We start from the raw sequence: 24,374 nt of genomic DNA, 5'->3' as shown, positions 1-24,374 counted from the left end.
CAAAGTTCATGCGTGCATTTATACATATGGTTCCCTCCCCCTCATTGACCATTCGGCCCTTTCTCAGCATGTGATATTTCCTGTCACCCCAATTCTACACACCCCCTCTCTTATCTCTTCCTTCAGGATGTGTGCCACACTGGGCCCCCCTCTCCCTCTACCAGGCCCCCCTTTTGATCTTGTCCTGTCAGCAGAGTGAGATACAATCTGGCCAACTCCTATTGAGTTCTTCCAGTCCTTAACAAACATGAGGTATACAATTGGCTTCCTAGATAAACTATTGACCTCGGGAGAGCTGGCTCCAGAGATTCCTGCATACCTGCTGTGTGGATTCCGACACCTCACTTCCTTAGGGGGAAAACAGACCACATTCTACCACAGTTATATTCATCTAACTAAAATCAAAAAACACTTTGAAGAATATATATGTAAAACAGAAAACAATATTAATAATTGTAACAATACAGTGGCTGATTTTGATGCTAATATAACGGCTCCGCATTTATATGTTTAGCCGCTCACGGGAGATATGTTGGAAATTATTAACCCGTTTACTGAATCACCATAAAAAACTGCGGTTCAAATGCTGCAAGATTTGCAGACGACGAATTGGCAGAACAAACCCGTTCATTATTTTTAAATGAATGAAGTGTGTGTGCGTATGTGCCTGCAGAAGTTTGAGAAATTGGGAGACTTGTTGAGTAATCGTGTGTGACCTAGATACCGAAGGTGGGGGCTACCCTGGTGGGTTGTGATTGTGAGTGAGAAATGTGCGTATGGATATTTTATTTGTTTGTCTTCAATATCTTTGACTGTATGTTTGGTGTTGTTTTGAGTAGTTAAGACTGGTGTGATTATGGCGTTTGTTTTTCGAATGGGAATGTGGTAAAATAGGTTTTGCGATGTGATAATGCTAAGATTTTTTCTTTTTCCGCTCCCCCCCTGTCTCTAAAAAAACAGAAGAAGAAAAAGAGGGGGGGGGGCTGTGTGTGTGTGAGTTGGGTGTTGGAGTATAATGTGTCCTCGTGATGGAAGTTTTTCTCTTTTCTAGGTAAGAGAAGAATTATAAAAAATAAAAATAAATAACAGTATTTGAAGGATGTTGCTGAGCTCTTGTAGAAGAATATTAGATTCGAATTTTTGTAGTGACTGACTAGACAGTCTTTTACACTATACTACTTTTGATACAGAAAATAAACTTGTTAACTTTCTCATTTCTAGGCAAATGAATAAAGAATAATGAAAAAAAATAGCATTTTGTATTGAGCTATATTGAGTTAACATAATTATACCTACATCTGTACAGCTGTGGCTAGATTTAAGATAGTTGAATGAGAAGTTATAAGTGTTTTTGAAGTCGAAATAATAATAATGATTTTTAATATTTGTTTTTTCTCTGAGTGTGTCATTTCAGAAACTGATGCTTAAGTTCCAAAGCAGATGGGGGTTTGATGACAATCTGCGAACGGGATGCGCCCCAGCTGCTGATACGTTGTATTTGCAAGTATTTCCAGTGGCTATTTTGAAAGGCATTCCCAAACAACAAGCTATGGTATAGTTGAAACTTTTTTGAGAAAGCAGGAAGTGAATTATCTTGCTATGATCCCATCTTCCTCAGTCTGTCGTTTGAAGTGCATTGGATCAGGCGGGTGCATTCATTGGTCAAGTGAGCGCTTGGGAGGGCCGAAATGTGTCATCGGGTCCACGATTGCAGACAGCAACCTCCAGCGTCTGGGTGGACGTGGCAGAGGTCAAAGAGCTTCACGCCGCAGCAAAGTCATTCCCCTGTGACCGACAATCTTGGTGCTCAAATTCCACAATGCCCAGTGACTGTGTGCAAGCCTCATTACAGAGACATCTCCCCTACGGCTGTTTTGACTCCAGTGAACATCTGCCTGCTTTGAACATTGCCTGACATATCCGCCGCCCTGCCATCTGCTGGCCAGGACTGAACATTGACTACTAAAAGCTGGTGGTCCGACTGAGATGCGACACTTCGATCATTGATATGCTACACTGGTTGTATGCAAGGCATTTTTAATGTGTTGGATGGGGAAATGTGATCTATAGCAAGGTATTTAAGGAAATTGAAAACGACATATGTGAATTTGAAATGGGATGATTGGGAAAATTTATTTCAATCTTATTTACTCTTATTTTATTATTGGGTTTAGCCTACTAAATTTTTGCCTATTTTCTTGGGAGAATCAGTTTCTGAATTGGTACAATGGGAATTTAACGAATAACAGCGAGTTTGCTGGTTAATTTTAGATTTTTTTTCACAGCACTGATTTATGAATCCCAGAGATATTTTTTTTCTGTGTTTTTACAAGCCCCACTAATCTGTAGAAGATGTGAGTTGATTAGCAGTTTGAGAATAATTTTTAGTTTGCTTAAATCTAGGAGTATTGTTTTTTTTGTTGGTTTTTATTTATTTTTTATTTTTTTTGCTTTTGATTATGAAATGTTTGTTTTGCCCATTGAGAAGGTAGATATTTGTAGGTTTTGTGTAATTCGTATCCTGAATTAGATTAATGTGGTTACCTCTATTTTTTCATGTCCCCAAAGTCCTCACATACCAGTGTCTCAAATTGTATCTGCTTGTGCTCATTTTATTGCAGTGACCTGCAGCTCTCTCGTTTACCTCACAATCGCCTGATTTAAAGGCTTGTGTTATTTACGACGTCTTTTGCGGAAAGCTATAGTCTGGTATTCCTTATTTATGAGCTACGGAGTCTTGGTGTGTCCTCCCTTTGATATACCATACGTGTTTGAAAAGATCTGGAATGTATCTTTGTCAAAGGAGGGTGTGTATACAGGATAAATTAAGAAGAGAAGAGAAATTAATTAAGGTAGACGAATTAGTAGATTAAAAATAAAATGAAAAGGTTTTGAAGTGATAATCCACAGTCTGAATGTGAAGAAATCTACAGGAGGAAACCAAGCGGAAACAAAGTGGTTTGGGCAGAGGAGACAAAAGATGAAGCATATCGCCAAATGAAGGTAATTATATTATATTATATCTTTTATCTCAGAAACAATTGAAAAATGTAATGTTTGGAGCCCAGTGTTTGCAAAGGATTATATATGATATGAATATATATGAGCCTCTCCCCAGGATGTTCACGGTCCGGCCGGCCGTGGGGTTCTGAGTTGAGATTATATGATATGCTAGTAAAATGATTCCTTTCAGGATGGTTAAAGACACATTCATGCAAATTTAGAACAGTAAATATCGTGGTAAAACATTACCTACTATTATATGAAACCCATTTGAAAAATAAATATTTACAAGCTCTGTCTGTTGTATTAATGAATGGGTGGATGTCATTCAACTCAATCAAAGGCTGGGCTCTATTTCACTGTCACACAAATAGATCTTTTCCTGTTCCAACAGCGCAGGACCTACGGATCTTAATCAAATAACATTTACTAATCCCAACTAACAAAAACTATCAGGGGTTTTTTCTCTAAATAAAATTTATGTGAGTTTCTGAGTGACTAAATGAACATGTTTCGCTCTCAGGAGGTGAGGGAGAGGTTATCCGGAGTTCAAAGGAGGGGAAGACGACATTCCACATCTGATCTACACGGTCCGCCGGAAACGTCCCAGGCTCAGCAATCTCACCACCTGATGATCATCAATCTCACCACCCCCGACTGGGAAAACAATGTCTACTGATCCAGTGTCCAGATGCCCCTATGAGGACATCATGCAACGGAGATCGAGTCAAGTACTTTTTCCTGGGCAATCATTCCACGAAGAGTCACATTTGCGGGCAGAATAATCCCGGTGACAAATCGAAGGACCTTGGGCAGTCGACCCTGAGATTCTTAAAACAAAAAAAAACAACAAAAAAACTAACACGACACTCTTTTCATTCAACAAAGAACTTCATCACAAGATGGCTTCAGAGTGGGAACGCATCTTCATGTGCCGATGCATTGCGACACTCTTTCTTGAACAACAACATTTCGTGTTAAGCCTCACACATGCTATCCTTATTCCACTAAAAAATCTTTTAATGTATCAAATTGTTCTTTAATGCCTTATGACTGCTAAACTACCTCCTCTCCTGCTAAAGGGATGTTTTAATGATAACTACTTCCCCCACACAACCATTGCTTAATGTTGCGTTGCCGTTTGCGATGATGAAGATCCGGCTGGTATTTTCCTTTGAAAAAGAAAGATAAAATGTTAAAATGTGTTGGGCTCTGTAGAGCCCAAATGAGGGAATGTTAGATTATTAACATTGTTTTTCTGTTTCAATTTATATTTTAATCGTTTTTTATATTAGTTAGAGCTGTGTAATAATAAGACAACAGTTAATTCATATGTTAGTCAATCTATAGTCTTTGTTCTCTTCCCTGGGAAGAGAAATGTCAAGTAAGGTTTCTGATTTATCTAAATGAGGGGATGTTTGAAAGTGCAAGCAGAGGTCTATCCATAAATTTCCTGGTGCAAGGAGGTGCCGGGGATCCAATTGTTTACCCACATCTGGAGTGGACTGTGATAGGAACTGGTGTAGGATTCTAAGTTGTGTATTTCACTCTGCTGACAGGACAGGATGACAGGGGGGAGTAAACACTGTTTTTGTATAAGTGTGGTAGAGCGGAAAGAGAGAGCACACTTTGCGGTCACTGCTGATTGAGCAAGGATCCAAAGTGGCTCAGAAATTTCTGAATAATAAAAGCTGGCCAGAAAACTTCTTCACGAGATCTCAACTTTGAGTTTTATTTTGAACACGCAGGAAATCAAATTAATGATTTCTAACATTCTCTTCTCTGGGAAAGAGATGTCTAAGTTATTTCTTTTTATCTATGTATTAGGAATGTTTGGAAGTTTACGCAGAGCTCTGTCCATAAATTATCTGGTCCTAGAGGACAAGACTGGAGGGGGAAGTTTGGTGACGTGTATTGATGTATCATGTGACTGTCTGAGAGGAGGGATTTGAAAAGTCACGAAAGAGTACTAGTGCTTGCAACAAGAGGAGGAGCGTCACACATGAGGGAGAACAATGGCGGAGTTCAGCCGATCTCATGTGTCCATAAGTTTATGTAAAAATAAATCCTGATTTCACCGATCTCATTGTCTGAGTTTGATAATCAACATTATGAACACGGGAAAACAAAAGAACGATTTTCCTTCACTAGTTTACACCAAATCATTAATAGATAACGTGATGACCACCACACACAACTAATGACGATGCAAGGAAGCTCTCTATGGTCTGCGCATTGAAAATGATTGGATTTTGGATCATTGTAATTTGATTTGTGACGATTATTTTGATTTGAAAATGTGATGCAATGTAATTTAACAATCTGCCTGATTTGTCTGCTAGTCACAAGCAAAAGCAATGCACACGTTGTCAGTTGTCTGTTTTCACCAACTACAGAAAGCATTTGGATTGAGTTTCATTGTGGAAATATCAGAAATGCCCGAATGTTCAGAATTGTCAATTGCCTGTGAAAAATACCCTTTTGCCTTCTTGGAATGACAACAGTCAGTCTTATTCATTCTCAAACGCTTGGTCTGTTTGGTTACTAATTGGTCTATTTATTGACTAATTGTATCATAATTCCTAGAAAGGAGAAGCTGGAAAATGAAAGAGAAAGAGGGCTACAGCAGGCAGCCAAGGGAAGCAGCTCTCTGCTCTCTTAGATGAAAACAAAGCCAAATGAAAGTCAAGGCCAGAAAGAGTCATGTTAACCATTTATCATCACCTTTTAAAGCACGCATTTAATACTGATTTGCTCCTTAAGGTTAAAAGGTAAAATCTTAAAAGCTGTTCACATTTTATTTGTGGGGTTTGTACTAAATCAGCAGGCAATAAGCTATTATTAGAAATTATATTAACCATACTGTAAGTTATTTCTATGTGTGTGTAATGTTAATACTTTTTTTTAATTATAGGTATTCCATATGCGCAAAAGCGCCCTCTTGTTTTTTAGTTTTTTTTAGTTTTTCCTTGCTCTCTTGTGGTTCGATCAGGGGATGTCGTTAATATTTTTCAACTGTGGGCATGTGAAGCCCTTTGAGATGCTTTTGTGATTAAGGCTTAGAGGATAAACTCAACTGAGGAAATTAGGAAATTAAAACAGTTATGACTAAATCTGGGCAGAAGACATACTTCAAGGGCTATATAAATATTAATATACTTGACATGACTTAATGTTTTTTTCCCCCTGGCGCACTTGCCCCCCAAAATGTCTGTGCACGCCACTTTTGACACGCTCAACTCAACCTTGTTTGTAGATCACCAAAAACTAGTCACAAAAAAAACCTAAAAAACCTTTATTGTCTAAATTGCCTTTATTTGTTCTCTGGTGCAGCAGTCAGGGGGAAAATGCTTTTGTAATACACTTTAATGCAAAATTAAAATGAATCAGATTAGTCGATTAATCGATTCTAAAAAAAAATTCGATAGTGACAGCAGTACTCATATGTTAAGTGTTTTAGACTGTCCCTTGTACCAGTCTACTGCAGTTTCCCCGGCTTGTTTTTTACAAATACTTATATATTTTACAGACATGCCATGCCCCGCTGCACAATGCCACACCAAAAACTCACAGATGCATTTATGTGCTGACTTCTGAAGAGCCATGTATTGTTTATTTTTGTTTCTATAGTTACAGAGCTGCTTTAATTTGCAAAATAACTCTACGTTTATTGTGAAAAGAAGATAGGATGTTGTTGGTTAAGTACTTCCTGTTAGGCGACGTCTCAGGATGCTTCGCAGACTGACTGCAGCTCCGTGTCTTCAGGTCTCGAGCCAAGCACAGCCTGTACGTGATGTATATAAAAAAGTTTTTTGTGAAATGTTGAGCATTATACAGTAGGGGTTAATCGTTTGCATTAAAGAGATGCTCGAAACGTTTATTTACTATTAGCATCGAGCTAACGGTTAGCGCGTTAGCTAGCGAACGTTAGCATGCTAACTCGGTGTGTTGTTTAGCATACAGCAAACAGGTGGGGCACAACCTTTTATTGTATTTTATTTCACAACAGAATGTACGTATTTTTGTGTTTGTTGTTTCAGTTTTACACCCTCTTGAATCATCTCCACGGTGAATAAAGTTGCAGGATTCATCGGCTGGTGTTTCATTGGGGGAGTTTATCTGTCTAGTGATAGAGTAAACAATATTATTGTACTCTTTGCATGTTCAATAAATTGAAGTTGAGATTCTGGTGAAGAAGTTCCTTTGCAAAGGTAATTAATCAGAAGCTTCTGATCACACAAATGAAGTCACCCAAGCAGTGTTCCGTTCAAAAGTGTGTCTCCTCCTCCAGCACACAGCACATTTATTGAAAATCAGTGAATACAGGAAAATCCCTCTCCCCTCCCATCAGCAAGTTCTCATAGGTACAAAATCAGATTAGACTTCAACAGCAGTATATCAGCCTGTCCTTGGACTCTCTTTGACCGAACAGAGACTCCTACAAACTATACTCCCTTTAGATAATATAGAAAAGAAACCTGTTACCTTCCTCTTTCCCAGGCAAGAGAACAAAGGACTATAGATTGACTTAACATATGAATTAACTGTTGTCTTATTATTACACAGCTCTAACTAATATCCAAAACGGTTAAAATATAAATCGAAACAGAAAAACAATGTTAATAATCTAACACTAGCTACAGTGGGGACGTAGCAAGGGCAGAATAACTTGTGAAAAATGTGTGACTGTTGCACAATAACATTTACTTTTATACGTATAGGCCTGCATATTAACATTTTCAGCAAGGTCGTGATCATTGCAGATAAGAGTGGCCAAATGGCCATTGAACCAAAAAAAAAAGAGAGAAAGAAAAATAAATCACATCAATGTTTCTTCATATTTTTAATGTCTTAGTGATAAATAACTCAAAATTAATATTTCACAACACAAAACTACGATAAAATAAAATAAAAAGAGATCCGTGCCTTAAGTTGGGTCGGGGCACAAGCATCCTGGTGAGTGGGCACGGCCCCTATGGCCCACCTGTGGCGACGTGTGTGGGTTGTACTGGCTTGTTATGCAATTATTTTCCTGTTGAAAGAGATAGATATCAGTCACCTTTATTTTATTATCATCAAATAAATAATGTACAAGGTTAATGGGTATTTGTATTGTGTGGTAAAATGACATAACACTGTACTGTTAAAGTAGAAATATAAAAATGAGGAACCATCACAACTGTGTACCAGGTTGCTATTCCAGAGTGAAGAGTAAACTTGGTAACATGTGCCGCCACACTCAGTGTGTATGCATTTGTATCATGGTGACGTATTGTGCAATTATTAACCATGCAGATAAGACAGAAACAGGAAACAGTACATGAGCAGCAAAGAAAGCAGAAGAATATAGATCCAGCAGTAGCAATAGGAAAGAGTGCAGCTTCGACAGTGGAGTGTATGTCCAGCCAGTACAAGTGCCACTTGTGCCAAATGACCTGCGCAGAAGAATCACAAGTGGCCAGAATCATAGAGCTGAATGATGGTTCAAAAATGCCTGTGTTGGGTCTGGAGACATGGAAGGTAACTTTAACTTGACCTCAAAAGAGCGCATACACATTTGTTGATGCCTTGTTCCCTCACTTGAGATGATAGATATTTGTGAGATGTATGATTTTTTTTTTAAATGTACAGTGAGCATGCTTTCTAACAGCAAAAATGATCATTTTCATGGTTAACTATTTATTTCATGCGGCAATTTGCTGGCGGCTAACTCAGGGTGTTCACTGCCTATTGCCTGGCAATCAGTTGGGATAGGCAGGCTCAAGCACCATTCAGAGAGATAAAGAGAATAGATTGATGGTTGGACTATACATTTTAATGTAAGATTTTGATATTTAATAGAACAATTGTAAATTTGCCTTACTGATATTGTAACAGTATTTTAAAATAAACTACATCTACTCAAATGCAATCTCCAATTCCAATGAAGTTGTGTAAAATATTTCAGAATACAATTACTGTGTGAAATAGACAAATGAACTCCATCTTGACAAATCACGTGATGTTACATTGATGTCACAAGTGTCAGGTTTACAGGGGGTTAAGGATCCAAGTGCAGGAAAGCAGTAACCTGGCAATAGCTAGATTGATAATTATGATTCACTCAAGAGAGTTCTCCACAATATCAATCTTGGACTGTTCCACGGTGATTCGCTTGAGAAAAACGGGAAATTCTGTACAATACTTTGAGCTGATTGGACGATGCGGCATCTTTTTCACGTTCGTTTTGACCAATTATGGCAACAAAAACGTCTTTGGTCTCATCTTAGGAAGAAGGGGGGAAAAAGCACAAACATCTTTACCAGATAGAAATGCACGAAGCGTCACTGTTCAACATTCAACAAGGAAACGGTGAGTAATTCTGCAAGAACAGAATTAATTGCAGCATCCATTCGTCCATAGATTAGTTAGATAGTTAGATTAGTTTGTTTCCCGTGGTGTCGCCGCTTCCTGGTTTCGTCACAGCAGCACATCCTGCCCCCAAACAATGTCTCTGTACAGTGGTTCGGATCAATGGAAATCAACGTGCTTGGTGCAAGATGTATTCTCCTGAGTTTGTGAACTCACAAATACCGCGAGAATTCAGCTTTCAGAGCAAGGTTAGGGAAGCAGGGAGGTGACTCAGGAGTGTGATAAAAATAGAAAGAAAAAAGTTTAATTACAAAAAGACAAACAGGTACTTGGTTGTACAAAAAACACAAAACAAAATTCAAAACACAAAGCAAAACTGGAAATAAAGTGACTAATCAAGAAAACACTACGTGACTTAGATATGACATGAACCAAGACTATACAATGAACCAGTAAGGACTGAAAGAAAGCAGGCAAACTGAATACAAACAAGTTGTCGAGACATCGAACGACACTTTGACAAGACACACGAGGCTGAAGGGGCTGATTGGATGGATTGGGTTTCCATCTAATTGTTTCGAAATTTTTAAGCGATTTTACTAAAAATGCACAAAACGGACATGCGATTTATGCCCGTTTTCTTCTGTTCTTTTTTTGCGAATACTGAGAAGGGACTACACCGCTGTAGGTAGCGGTATAAACCATAGAGATGTGATCTTCCAGTAATTTAAAAGAAGAAGAAGACCAGGAAGCGACTGCACCGTGCGATGATGTCGTATGAGTTTGCTTTTGAAATTCTTGATAAACCGTAGCGTTTCTTTGCTGTTTTCCATCTAAAAAGATTTCTGTTTCGCCATCCTCCTAAACATACCTTACCTTATCGTCCAACATTGCTTTGTGACTACAAACCTACGTGTGACGTAATATCCGGTCAAAACGTGTTGCGTGTATCCGGTCTTGTCAGCGTTTATTCCATAGCCAAAATGTGCATTTTCCTTTTTTTTTATACGCTTTAAAATCCACCCCCTCCAAGCGTGAAAACATTTTTATTAATTTGGGCCCTTTTTTGAATTTCTAGCGTTGCCATTCAGTTTTATTTTCTCATTTCTCAAAAATTTTAATAAAAATAGGTGGATGGAAACCCCACTAATGACAACTGGGACACAAGAAAAAACATGACAACCAAAATCTAACTAAAAGCAGCAAACACGAATCATGACAACACGACTGTAACACGGCTGATCTGATTAAAGTTGTGGAGAATGTAAACGGTAGATCGGAATAGATCATCACGTCACATGTAAAAAGGTGACCAGAGATTATTTGGACAGATTTCAATTGGAATGACACAAAAAATTCTCCATGTCAACCCAGTTATTGTGTACAGGATTTTACCACATGGGTTTAGGAATACGTAAAAATCGTTGTCAAATAACACAGTTCATTGCTACATGATCTAGAAATTCAAGTTAAAAGGAACGCCGACTGCAATGATAAGTTTGCTCTATATTATTTATTTGGTTGTTACTAACATAACTATGACATTCATTATTCAAAAATCATTTCCAGTTTCATACATTTTGGAGAAACTTTATTTTGGCCGTGTGCCGCAGCAATGCAAAGCGAAAGCAATTTTTCAACAACACCCAGAAACGCCGCAGGTTTCTCTGGGCCCAGGCTCATATGAGATGGATTGACACAAAGTAGAAAAGTGCGCTGGTCTGACTTGTCACATTTCTAATTCAAGTTTTTGGAAATCATGGATGTCGTGCCCTCCGGCCGAACAGGTAAAGGACCATTCAGATTGTTATTAGCTTTAAGTTCAAAAGTCAGCATCTGTACCATTAATGGTGAAAGGTGCAGGTTTTTGAGTGGCTTCATAGTAAAAGAGTGTGAGTACAAGAATGACCTACTAATTTTGTTGAAAGTGAAAAATGAAAGTGGATACATTTATTTTTCCTTTTGCTTCTTGAGACATAATGCAAATGGTTTGGTATTGTAGCTTGGTCTTATGCTAAAATAAATGCGAATGAACCATGATTATTCAATCGACTAATCAGATTAATTTTAATTTTGCATTAAAGTGTATTACAAAAGCAGTTTTTCCCTGATTACTGTTTATTAACCAGTGATTATTTCGTACTTTTATACGTATAGTGATTAAGACAGAAAAAAAGGGGGGGGGGTGATGTTGTACTATGTTACCGGTTTGGTCATTGTTTTGCAAACAGATCTGCAAATGTCTTATTTTGATTAAACACGGAAGATAATCAGTCTTCTTTCATGAAGGACTACAGAAATAAGTGAACAATTACTGTGGATATGCTGAATCAAGAGGATTTGGAGAATTTTAAATAAAAAATGGCTGCGAACGATTACTTGATTATTAAAATAGTTGTCGATTAATTTGATAATCGATTACTTGTGGATTAATCGATTAATTTGACAGCTCTAGTGTAGTGCATTATAAAGCACAAAATACAACTATGGAAACTACGGACTGTTGAGCAAATTAATTTGCTTGCCGTAAATAGTAGATATGCAGAGGCGGCTTTACCTGGAAAGAGAATAAGTCCAATATTAATTTTGGAATGCCCCTTTTTAATATTTTGATCAACAGAATATAACCAGTTGAATCAATAAAACAGAAACACAACACTTGATACATGAGAGGAAAAGAGGGTATAGTCAGGTAATCAAAGATAACTGATACATTTTCTAAACCTGCAATATTTCTTCATTCAAATATCTGTAACAGTGATGCTGACTTAAACAGTTTACCCCCCAGTAAGAGTTAAAACAAATGAAGCAATAAACTAAGAAACACCAGAATGAGAGTCAAAATATCCAAATCGCTTTCAGCATTTTAAAATATTGTTGTTATTTTTAATATGCATGGTTTAGGAATGGGGGAAGAATCCCAAGCACTAATTGGGGTTACTACCGGTAAGTTCGTAGTAAGTTTTTAAAACTGCTTGATATTACGAGTAAAATTGGGGGGACAAATTGAGCTAATGAACGCAGCCTTTGCATTTAGTGTCGCTCCAACGGCAGTCGCCCATGCAAATAATAACCATCATAAAAAAATTTTTAAACGATAACCATGATGTCAAGCATACGACCGTACAAGCGAGACAAAACGGTTTCATTTTTTTTAATTCCAGTGACACGCTTATCAATTTAGATTGCCAATATGGTGTTTAAATGGTAAAACTGTTATTTGAGACAAAATAGTAAAACATTGACATTTACTTTAGATGCGGATGTGCAGGCTAGCTGCTGCTTGCTCCCCCAACCCCAGCAGTCGTGATGCCGTCGTAAATTTTATTTGAATTGAAATTGTCCTGTGGTAAATACAGTCACCACTTTCAAATCCATTCCCTCTGAGTTGCTTTTAAACTGGCTGCATTAGTGAAGCCCGTCACTTGAATGAATGGTGAAAACAATCTTCTGTTTCAATTTAATTATAACTGTTTAGATTTAGTCATAACTGTGTTAACTCAGTAAAGATTGATGAGTGAAGATTCTTCCTTCCACTTATCTGGGAAAAGGAATGTGTTGGGAGGTTTCCTGTGTATATCTGAGGATGTGTATGTTTAAGTGCTGTCAGAGTTTCTGCTCATCAGGTCATCAGGTCTAAGGTCTAAAGGACAGATCTGGGGTTGAACTAAAATATGATGCTGTCAAAGTCTTATTTGCTTTCTCTGTCTCCCTTCTGGGTTTGAACTAAAATATGATGCTGTCAAAGTCTTATCTGCTTTCTCCGTCTCTCTTCCATGATTCACAGGACTGGGGGATTAAGGGAGGGGGGAGCCGTATCCTGTAGGAGGCTTGTACTACTTTTTCAATATTGTATAAGAATGCTGTGAGTTTGCTGTAAAGACACACTGAGGGAAATCACTGATTGAGTGAGCTCGGCTGTGTCTCAGAAATTTCTGATAATAAAACCTTCGAAGGAAAAACTGTTCACATGATCTCAACTCTGATTCTGAAATTTTTTTACGAACACGCAGAAAACATAGATTTTCTAACAATGGCTAATACTTTCCCAGTGTCGAGCAACTTGCTAGTGACTTGTCAACATAATAATAGCTAACGGTAGCTCCCGTGGCCCAAATAGCAGCGATGATCACATGAATTGCTCACATTAATGTAAATGCTGTCGTAAAAGGGAAGGCAAGGTGGCTCATTGAGTTATTTGTGACAATGTACATGTATCCACTTGATATGACAATAGCGTGACTGTAGACACCGTTTATCCTCATTTGCGTTGAGTAATGGCTCAATTTGACCATTAAATGTAATGCTGACTTCAAATATACTTGTCTTGTTGCAGCCTTCCCATCTTCCCCACACCTCACTTCAGGGTGCAGTAGAAGCTGCCATTGCAGCTGGATATCGCCATATTGACACTGCCTTCTGCTATTGCAATGAAGTGGAGATTGGCAAGGCTCTCCGCTCCAAAATACAGCAGGGCATCATCAGACGACAGGACATGTTCATTGTCAGTAAGGTGGGTGGCATGTGAATGGATGTGTTGGAGGACAACCAAGTACAAACTATTATTTACCAATTAATGTCATTTTGAATTACTAATGCCATAATTAGTGAGATTGTTTGAATGCATCTAAAAGTTGTTTAATATCACCATTTATTATGAATATGCTGAATATACAGTATATTTTAATATTTTGTGTATATTTTAAAACTGTATGAAGAAATTAGATTCTTTATTTTTCAAACACAGTTATTTTCCTTAATTTTAATGTTAGCCCTTCTGCCATGCACCTCCTTCTTAGTTGTGGTGTACCCATCATAAACCAGAAGACATCCCATTGTGCCTGAATAAATCCCTGACAGACCTGCAGCTGGACTACCTGGATCTATACCTCATACATATCCCTCCTGGACCAAATGTGTCTGTAAATAAAGCAATTTTTTATGTAATGCAACTTCTCCAAATATCTTGTTCATGGGGTTCCAATATCAAACAAAACATAAATAGATGTGCATTGCATTGTACTTATAAATGATTTCTTAGCCAACAGAAACTATTACTATGAATTAATAGTAATGTACCTTATTACATAGCTACATCAGTAGCAACTGTGAAATTAATGAGTAGTGTGATTGTTGGAAGATCAAGTGAGGAAAACGCTAAAGCTATTGTGTACATGAATCAAAATCAAACTCCTTGAAATAATTCCTTAGAAAATGGGTGAGGAGCATTTCCCAAGGATGGATGGCCATATTGAGACTTCAGATATTGACTATGGGGATATGTGGAGGGTAAGAACAATTGGCTTTTTCCTGCATGTACACCGCACGTGCCTATTTTCTCAACAGTAAAAACCAGAGGTGGCAAATCCAGGTCCAGAAAGTAAAAACCCTGCCACAGTTTGGCTTTAGCCCCTGGTGTTAGTTAGCTAGCTCCCGAGCAGGTAAATGAGCACCATGGGAGCTAGCTAGGGAGCTAGCGAGCTAGCACCTGGGGCTAAAGCCAAACTGTGGCGGGGTTTTTACTTTCTACACATGGATTTGCCACCTATGGTAAAAATTTGCTTGCCTTGTCTTTTCATACATCATACTACTATCAAATGTAGGAACCGAAAATTTTAAACATTTCTTGTGGAGAAAACCTATCCAGAAGTTATTTTTTGAATCAAGTATTAATGTGTGTTTGGTGCTGTTTTCAGGAAATGGAAGCACTGCAAGCCTCAGGGAAAGTAAGGAGCATTGGTGTATCCAACTTCAGCATTGGGCAGCTGGAGAGACTTCTTGCTTTTTGCAAAGTACCTCCTGCAGTCAATCAGGTACATTTGGAGTACCTGTAGTATTAGTGGACTTTCAATTAGATATATTTAATCAGTTTCTCGTTGTGTTAGGTGGAGTTAAAGCCACACCTGGCACAGTCTGGGCTGATAGAGTTCTGTAAATCCAGGAAAATTGCCATGGCAGCTCACAGTCCATTTGACTCACCTACAAGCTCACCACCATTGTAAGACATCGTTTAGTCACTTGGATATGCTGTAGAGTGTAGTTTCGTTTTGTTTGGTTTATTGAGAGCCCCGTTAGCTCCTGACACAGCTCAGTCTTCCTGGGGTCTCTTCCAAATTCATTACATAATTTATAGTTAACACACACACAGACACACTCTAGCTCATAATTCCTAGTGGAGACATCCCATTGATATTATGCTTTTCCTAGCCCCTTATCCTAACCTTAACCATCATAACTGATTGCCTAATACTAACCCCAACCAAATTGAATTAAAACCGAAACTGTAAAACCAAGTCACGTTGTCTTGTACGCTTTGAGCGTCTCGTGTGTGAAAACACTTGCCGTATTTATCAGAACATGAATTCCATGTCAAGACACCTGCCTTCATTGTTTTCTGTTTATCATTTGCTTTTTTCTCTCGTTCTTTTTAATCGTGTCAGATCCAGAGACGACACTGATCCACATGAGCTCCTAGATGACCAAGTAATTGCAGATATAGCTAGGAAATACAAACGCAGCCCTGCACAGGTCAGCTTGATATGCAGTATGTTTATGAGAATGCATAATATAATTTGTATGTAACCATGTTATTTTCTACAGGTTTTGCTGAGGTACCATGTACAGCAAGGTATTGCTGTCATACCCAAGAGTGGCAAGTCACACCATTTACTTGAAAACACAAAGGTATAGCCCGTGTAGATGAAACAATATAATAATTAAATTAAACTAAATTATCACATCCGGGCTTCGGCCTTCCTGGGTGGAGTTTGCATGTTCTCCCTGTGCTTGTGTAGGTTTTTATCCTGGTACTCCGGTTTCCTCCATTCTTTTGTTTATTTAAAAAATATATATATATATTTTTAAGAGCTTTGTATTGTTCATTCGGTAATTTTACCGATTTGACATGTCATCATCATTGCTCAATTTTTTTTATTTTATTTTTTTATTGTGTATGTGGGTGAGAATGTGCATGTGTGTGTGTATGTGTGTGCATGTGTGCATGCGTATGAGTGTGTACTCATTAGTTCAACTAAAACCTATTAAAAAGTCCATACCGTTCACCTAAACCGAATACTTCAGAAATACATAACCGGAGTGCATAACCATAAAGCATGAAAATAAGTGTCTGTAGTGTTTTGGAAACACTGGAGATAAATGTCGGAGTCTGAGAGTCCCATTTTCTTCATCATATATTGAGTAATGTATGTTCTATGAATAATTTGATATTGGATAAGTTGTAAATGTGTGTGTTTTGTCATTTTAAAAACGTTTTCACAAACTTGAATCCAAAAGTCAAATTCCAGAGCTGTAGACATGGGTAAATACATTGTATCTGTATACGAAAGTTACTTATATATTTTTGAGAGTTTTTTTGCTGTTGTCGGAGAAAGCTTTGTAATATCTTTAGCTAAAGCAGGCGGTTGGAGCGTACCCCGAAGTGTTGGAATTTGTTTCTTTATCATACTTTTAACTTGCAGATAATTTAAAAAAAATCTGTTTTTTATTTTGTATTTTTGGAGCAAGGATATATATGATATAAACATATTATCTGAGAAAAGATGGTAGAGATGTGTAATTCCTTTCTGCTCCCACACACCTAAATAAAACGATTGGTTGTTAAGTTGAAAGTCGGGGTTATGCCATAGGGGAGAAAGCCCACAGGGCTCCACTTGGGCTTTTGTAATTTCTAGTGCCTTTCACCAGGCAGTCAGCGTGGCGGAAATCATTGGGATTTTAAAACAAACGTGTCGCTTAATCGATGTTGTAATGAAGAGTAAATTTAGAAGTCTGAGGTTATTACAATCCTTCTGTTCTAGTTCCAGCCAACAGTTAGTATCTCTGTTGGGTTGTCCCCATAGAATGATATATTGTAGCTGGTTAGCTATATAGTAGTGCATACAATTTGGTGCCTCTAGACCTCCTTTGGATTTACTTTTGTGAAGAGTAGATAGACTAATCTTTGCTTCTTTATTTTTTTTTTCAATAAAAAATTGTAAAGGCCAAGTCCAACAACTGGAACCATTTAGCAGTAGCTTTAAATGGAATCATTGAGAAAAAAATATTTATTTTGGGTAAAATTTTCATTTTGATGGTGGCTATTTGTCCTATTAGAGAAATGGGAAGATTATTCCAGCGCTCCAAGTCACTGTAAATGCTATCCAGAAGTGGAGTAAAGTTTAAATGAATTAAATCAGTTAATTTACGTGAGATTTTTATGCCTTAGTATTTTAAATTACCTATAGGAAATGAGTAGTGTGGGTCCTGGCTTGCAGGGTTCCATGAATTTTCTGTAATAGGTAGTAGTGTTGATTTTGTCCAGTTAATAGAATAATCTGATAACTGTGAGAATTTAGTTATGAAGTTAAATACTTCCCCTAACGAAATAGCAGGCTTTTCTAAATAAAGTAAAATATCATCGGCATTTAGATTAATTTTGTGTTCTGTTACCCCAGAGTGAATTCCTTGAATCCTTCTTTCCTGGCGTATAGCTAATGCAAGCGGCTCAATAAATATCGCAAATAATAAAGGGGACAATGTGCCTCTCTGTAGAGTAAAACTCTGAGATGTAATCCAATTCATGGTAACTGTAGCTTTAGGAGAATCATATAATACTGACACCAGGTGAATAAATGACTTCCCAAAGCCAAATTTATTTAAAACAGCAAAGAGGAATGACCGGTTAACTTTGTCGAAAGCTTTTTCTGCATTTAATGATATAATAACTGCCTTTTTATCATGCCGCTGTGACATGCTAATAAGGTTAAAGAGCCTCCTAATATTATTAGTAGTGACAACCTTTAATAAAGCCTGTTTGGTCGCTATGAATGATTGTCGAGATTACCGTTTCTAGTCTAGATGCGAAAGCCTTAGTGATCATTTTAATATCAGTGTTAATTAGTGAAATCGGACGGTAACTTGATGGAAGGGTGGGGTCTTTTTCTGGCTTTAATAAAAGTTTAATTGCTGCTGTATTCATGTGTGGGCGTATGTAACCATTAGTTTTAATTTCTGTTATTACTCTTAAGAATAGTGGCGCAAGCATTAACCAGAAGTGCTTAAAAAATATAGCCTGATAACCAGGTGCTCTGCCATTCGGCATACTATCTAGAGCACTGTACAGCTCGTTTCTAGTAAGTGGCGCATCTAACATATCTTTATATTCAGTAGTTAACTGTTAGTTTCTGAGTATAGGTTGCGATAATAGTTATAAAAAATGTGATTAATGTCTTCTGGTGATTGTGTGCATTCACCAGTTGTCCCTTTAATAGCCATATAAGAGATTTTTCCTGATTGCGTTGAAGTTGGTTTGCAAGAAATTTACCTGATTTGTTATTACATTCAAAGTTGTTGTATCTCAATTGTTGTATTATAAACTCTGTCTTTTTAGATAGCATATCGTCTAACTGTATTTTTGTATTTTGTAAGTCATTCCATATTTGGTTATTTGGGTTTATTGCGTAATCATCCGTCAGTTGTTTAATTTTATCTTCCAAGTCTTTTTCAAAATTTTGATCCTGTTTCTTTTTATAAGATGAATATGATATAATTTTACCTCTAATTACCGCTTTCCCAGCTTCCCAGAGAAGAGATGGAGATAAGTCTGGAGAGTCATTTATTTCCAAAAAGTCTGCCCACTCTCTTCTTATAATTTTGTCAAACTCTGCGTTGTTTAGCAGTGAGATGTTAAAACACCATGTCGGGGGTGGTTTAAAGGTATAATCAACTTTTAGGGTAAGGGAGACTGGTGCATGGTCGCTAATAATAATAGGAAGTATTTTTGTAACAGTTTTATCAGCAATAGAGTTACTTGTAAGAAAAAAAAAAATCTTGAAAAAGACCGATGCACAGCGGAAAATAAGGTAAATTCCTTCTTAGTTGGGTTTTTAAGTCTCCAGCTGTCGACGAGGCCAAAATCCATATATTCCCCTATTAGTTAAGTAGATTGTAATCGCCTTATACATGTTGTATTATTAGAACGATCAATTAATGGATTTAAGATTGTGTTAAAGTCTCCTCCAATAATAATAGTAGAGTTCGCTGCTAACTCAAACAGCTGAGAGAAAAATTCATGGAAAAAGGCCGGATCATCATTATTAGGGGCATATAAATGACCAAATGTATATATTTTATTAAATATAGTTACCTGAATAATAATGTATCGGCCCTCTGGGTCTGTTATTGTATTATTTAGAGTAAAGAATAAATTCTTATGTATGAGTATACAGACTCCTCTTTGTCTACTGTTATAAGGGGCAGAGTACGCTTGGCTAAAATTCTTATCAATAAGTAATTTTTCTTCAGATTTTTGTTGGTGGGTTTCTTGTAGGAGGCAAATATCTGCTTTTAATTTTAAGAGATGGTCTAAAATGTTTATGCATACTAATTTATGCATACAAACAATATAGACTCAGTCCTGTGTATATATCTGTATAGGCTATTTGTTAATATTGGCATGTTATAGGATAGAATCAAAGTAGTTAGGTGGTTTATGTAATTTGTGTAAAATATGAGGTAACGTGTAAGTAAATCTAACAGTGAAAAAACGGGGAGGGAGGTGAAAGTGAAGGAAATTAGCGGGTGATTAAACAGATAACAATACACCAGTAACTGGTAACCTAAGCGAGATTTTTTGTTTAAATATATTTTAGATATAGTTATGTATTAATATTATATTGTAATATAGCCTAAACATAATGAGTATTCATATTTTAGGTTTTATAACCACATATACATACATACATGTATACATCTAATAATCAAACAAAGTTTAGTTCCACCAATGCCAATTAGAACAGCCAGGGAGTGGAGTTGGGGTTCCGGAATAGTTGACCATCGATGTATAGCTTATCAACGACTATCGTAGTCTGTTTACCCTCCTGCCTATTTTGTCTCATTAAAGGAAACAGTCCTTTCACCGCTCATTAATCTCTCTCGGGAATTGGTCATTCATTCCGAAAGAGGTCCCTTTACTTTTAACAAATTATTTCTGTTTAAAATGCTCAAACTTGGCGATAATAGGACGGGGTTTGTTGCCCCTACGGGCTCCAAGCCGATGTACCCGGTGAAAAGAGATGTTATTTACCGTCTCCTGAGGAATTTTTAACGACGTTGTCATAATTTTTTTTATCTCGACCTCTGGATTGTCAGAGGTATTCTCGGATATACCTGAGAATAATAAATTCTGGATTTGACATCCAAAACACTTTCTTTTAGCATTTATTCTCTTTTTTATTAGTTTCCAACTCGGCTGAAACAGCCGCGAGTGAAGAGCGTAACTCGGCATTATCTTGTTGGAGGTCACTTACCTGTTGGCCGACAAATTCCAAGTTTACCTTTAATTCTTTAACGTTCTCGCGTATGAGGCAGAGGACATCTAGTTTTTTATTTATGGACTCCAGCATACTGACCGAAACGTCCGTAGTGGTTAGATCGTCCGTGTCCGTCGCTGAGTAATTTTTTCTCTTCTTCGAAGGTTTCTCGAAGGAAAGATCCTCCATCGCGCAGCTGTAAAAATATCCGTCAATGAAACGTTCAAGGTCCTCCACACTGGGTGGTATTCCAAATCTGCCGGATGAAAGAGAGAAGAGAAAGGCCAAGATATATGGTGGTTAAATTCTGATTTGGTTTAGCATAATAGAGCTAGTTCTGTCTTAGCAGCAGGGCGCCACCATGTTGGGTATTTCCGGTCTCGCTGTAGGTCTCGCGATAGTCACAGCATCTCACGGGTTCCTCCATTCTAAAGGCATGCATGGCAGGTTAATTGAACACTCCAAATTGTCCATAGGTGTGATTGTGAGGGTGAATGGTTGTTTGTCTCTGTCTGCCCTACGATTGGCTGGCAACCAGTTCAGGGTGTACCCCGCCTACTGCCCGAAGCCAGCTGGGATAGGCTCCAGCGCCTGCCTCGACCCTTGTGAGGACAAGCGGTTAAGAAGATGGATGGATGGATAAATTATCACAATTATTGGTGGTATCACTATTTTACTAGAAGAAAATGTAATCAATGAAATATGTACAAGAGATCCCAAAACCTCCACACAAACTGAAAATAAGAACAACGGGATTTAAAGAATTTTTTTTAGATAAGATTTACCCACTCCATCCATCTGCAGAACTGCCAATCTACAGAAATTCAGTGCCGTAACAATTCGTCCGAGTTTACATATTTTCTACATTTTGTCAAGAACATTACGGCGGGATATTATTTAGTAGAATAAGAACAATTATGCACACTGTTGAATTGCACAGCACAACAATTACTCTATAATCCTAACACTGGTCAAGATGATTTTTAAACGGATTATGGGTAATTTTTGGACACTGAATCTAAACCTGGTAGTGCTAATCACATCACATTTTTGAGATATGATTTTTTTTTTTTTAATAGTAATATTTTTCGCAGAATGTTTAAAAATTGGCATTACGTTACATTAAATAGATACTTGACTGATTGAGACATTTTCAGCAGTAAAAAGTTTAACATAATATATATAATATAAAAATATTTTGTCCAGAATAAATTTGATAACTTCATTATTTTTCTTGTACAATTAATACCTTTAAAAAAATTGTTTCGACTTTCTGTTGATTGAAGATGAGGAAGTATGTAACGACCAATCATGGCTCACATGTTTTCTGGGTTTGGTGAGCAAACTGAGCCATGATTGGTCATTACCTACTTCCTCAGTACAGGTGATGTCATCTTCAATCGACAACAAGTGGAAAAAAAAAAGTTTTTAAAGGTATTAATTGTTCATGAAAAAAAGTCATCACATTCATTCTAGACAAAATATTAACTTTTTACTGTTGAAAATGGCTCAATCAGTCAAGTATCCCTTTAAACTCTAGCCTCAACAGCAGTTATTGTAGTCATTAAGTAAGAAACGTTCTGATCTGTGGCCCATCAAATTATCCCTGCTTTTGAAATGTTGAGCATATGTAGCCACAACAGTCTCCAGAACGATTAAGTGTTTTGACAAACTGTTGCTGGTAAAGTGAGGTAATAAGAAAAACCTCTTCATGATCTGCATCCCAATCTGTTCATTATTTGAAAATAATTCAAAATGCTTCCAGGATGGTTGCCAGAGGATTTATTCTATGCTATTTTTACATGTTACGGTAATTTTGGCTTCAGCTGTCTGTGACCTTCATCATTAACTTGCCGCCAAGTATGAGGCTGCAGTGGTGAGGATCCAAACCTCAAAATATGAGGCCACGGTTCTCATTTTTCGAAATGGGCTCAATGCACCCATGATGTGTTTTTCACAATGGTTCATGATGAGAGTTTTTGAATATCAGTATTGGTGCACTTTTTTTTTTCAAACTAAAATCTTGCCATACTCTTGGTGTTATGTGCAGATCTTTGACTTCAGTCTACATGAAGAAGACATGAAAGCACTAAGACAATTGAAACAAGGACTTAGGGGGGCTCAAACCTGACGAGTAAGTCCACACAATCTTAATTATGCCAGCTTTATATCTACATTACAGTCGCCTCCAAAAGTATTGGAACGGTAAGGTCAATTCCTATGTTAGTGTTGTATACTGAGGATTTTGGATGAAAAGATAATTATGAGATAAAAGCTCAAAATCTGTATGGCTTTTATTTCATGGTATTTGCATCTGGATGTGTTAAATAACTCGGAACAGAGCACCTTTTGTATGAAATCACCCACTTTTCAAGTGAGCAAAAGTATTGGAACAGACATTGTTAAGTTAAGTCAAAGTGCAACTCAACGCTGATAAACTGTACAAACGGGTGTCTACTGCTGTCTACATGTCCTGGTCATTATTTTTGACATTTTAGTGTGAATTTTGGGCAAAAAACATCTCTGTGGCGCCATCTTTAGGTCAACCACTGGGATAAACACAATCTGGCTGTTTGTCCTCTCATTGGACAAGCACGGACTACCAACAGGCCACTTCCATGAAACTGATGACAAATGACAGCAGTTCAGTTAACGTATTGTGTCACTGTCTAGAGCAAATTAACAACTGGATGAACCAAAATGTCCTTCAGCTAAACGAAAACAAAACAATGTCATTGTTTTCGGCAATAAAGAAAAGAGGGTTGCTGTTAGAAAACAGCTTGAAATCACTGTCTTTAGAAACCAAAGACCAAGTTCGAAATCTTGGAGTGCTGATAAAAACAGCTTTTTACCAGCTGAAAAACATCTCCGGACTGAAGGACTGCATGCTCCAAGCAGACTAAGAGAAGTTTATCCATGTTTTTTATCTCCAGCAGACTTGATTGTTGCCTTCTGAATGGTCTCAAAAGAACATCAGACAATTGCAGCTCATTCAGAATACCGAATTTCGAATTCTAACCAAAACAGAGATCAGAATATATCACTCCAGTCCTTCAGGGTTTACACTGGCTTCCAGTCAGCTGTAGATTGGATTTCCAAACTCTGCTACTGGTCTATAAATCACCAATCAAACACATATATTCAGATTTGGGTCCTGAATATATCCAGGAAATACTGATTGAATAGAAACCTAGCAGGGCTCTGAGATCTGCAGACTTGGGTCAATTAGTGGAACCCAGAGTTGAAAGTAAACACGGTGAAGCTGCATTTAACTGTTATGCTGCACACAAATGGAAAAAGCTACCAACAAAAGTGAAGTCAGCCATGTATGTATATGCTTTTAAATCCAAGTTAAAAATTTAGCTTTTTTCCTATACCTTTGATTAAGATCTTTTAAACATTTTTAAATTGTGTTATTTTTTTCATTTTAATTAATTTAGAAACTTCCTTACACAAAATGTTTTAAAAGTTTGCTATATTTTAAGATTGTCAATGTATGTTCTTTTAGTAAATTTTGTAACCTACTTTTGTTTTCTCTTTTTTTGCTTCTGAATGTTTATTGTTTATTGATGCTTGTAGGTGTTGTCTTTCCTTGTGTAAAGCACATTGAGTTGCCTTGTGTATAAAATGTGCTATACAAATAAACTTGCCTTGCCTTTCCTTTTTAAACATTACATAAAAGTATCATTAATTGTGTTGGGTTTAATGAAT

The 24,374-nt window shown here is 37.3% G+C and overlaps 1 protein-coding gene and 1 long non-coding RNA gene across 17 annotated transcripts in view; one reads left to right on the top strand and one right to left on the bottom strand.

Moving 5' to 3' along the window:
- The window catches only part of LOC147176459 (aldo-keto reductase family 1 member B1), a 32,603-nt gene extending 8,371 nt beyond the window's left edge, over positions 1-24,232 (top strand). For 2 of the 16 annotated variants that reach the window (XM_086073094.1, XM_086073090.1), the window contains exons 2-11: positions 2,934-3,003; positions 3,527-8,523; positions 13,691-13,867; positions 14,154-14,297; positions 14,566-14,643; positions 15,051-15,167; positions 15,240-15,352; positions 15,795-15,882; positions 15,955-16,038; positions 22,714-24,231. In XM_086073094.1, coding sequence (XP_085929220.1) covers positions 8,293-8,523; positions 13,691-13,867; positions 14,154-14,297; positions 14,566-14,643; positions 15,051-15,167; positions 15,240-15,352; positions 15,795-15,882; positions 15,955-16,038; positions 22,714-22,794 — 1,113 coding nt within the window. In that variant the 5' untranslated portion in view covers positions 2,934-3,003; positions 3,527-8,292 and the 3' untranslated portion in view covers positions 22,795-24,231. Of the gene's footprint in view, positions 1-438; positions 8,524-13,690; positions 13,868-14,153; positions 14,298-14,565; positions 14,644-15,050; positions 15,168-15,239; positions 15,353-15,794; positions 15,883-15,954; positions 16,039-20,827; positions 21,862-22,713 lie in introns of those variants that run through there. The other 14 variants (XM_086073086.1, XM_086073089.1, XM_086073087.1 and 11 more) reach the window with 11 other exon arrangements.
- Positions 6,777-24,374, bottom strand: part of LOC147176457 (uncharacterized) — a 37,989-nt gene continuing 20,391 nt past the window's right edge. Inside the window, exons 2-3 of the long non-coding RNA XR_015094555.1 lie at positions 20,763-20,919; positions 6,777-8,438 (exon numbers count right to left, since the gene is read on the bottom strand). This is a non-coding gene — a long non-coding RNA (uncharacterized LOC147176457). The remainder of the gene's footprint in view (positions 8,439-20,762; positions 20,920-24,374) is intronic.

Source organism: Leptonotus elevatus, chromosome 4 (genome assembly GCF_054856555.1).
Source record: "Leptonotus elevatus isolate MCC_2025b chromosome 4, RoL_Lele_1.0, whole genome shotgun sequence".
Classification (NCBI taxonomy): Eukaryota; Metazoa; Chordata; class Actinopteri; order Syngnathiformes; family Syngnathidae; genus Leptonotus; species Leptonotus elevatus.
The sequence above is the reverse complement of the archived record's forward strand: the minus strand, read 5'-3'. Positions and strand labels throughout refer to the sequence as shown.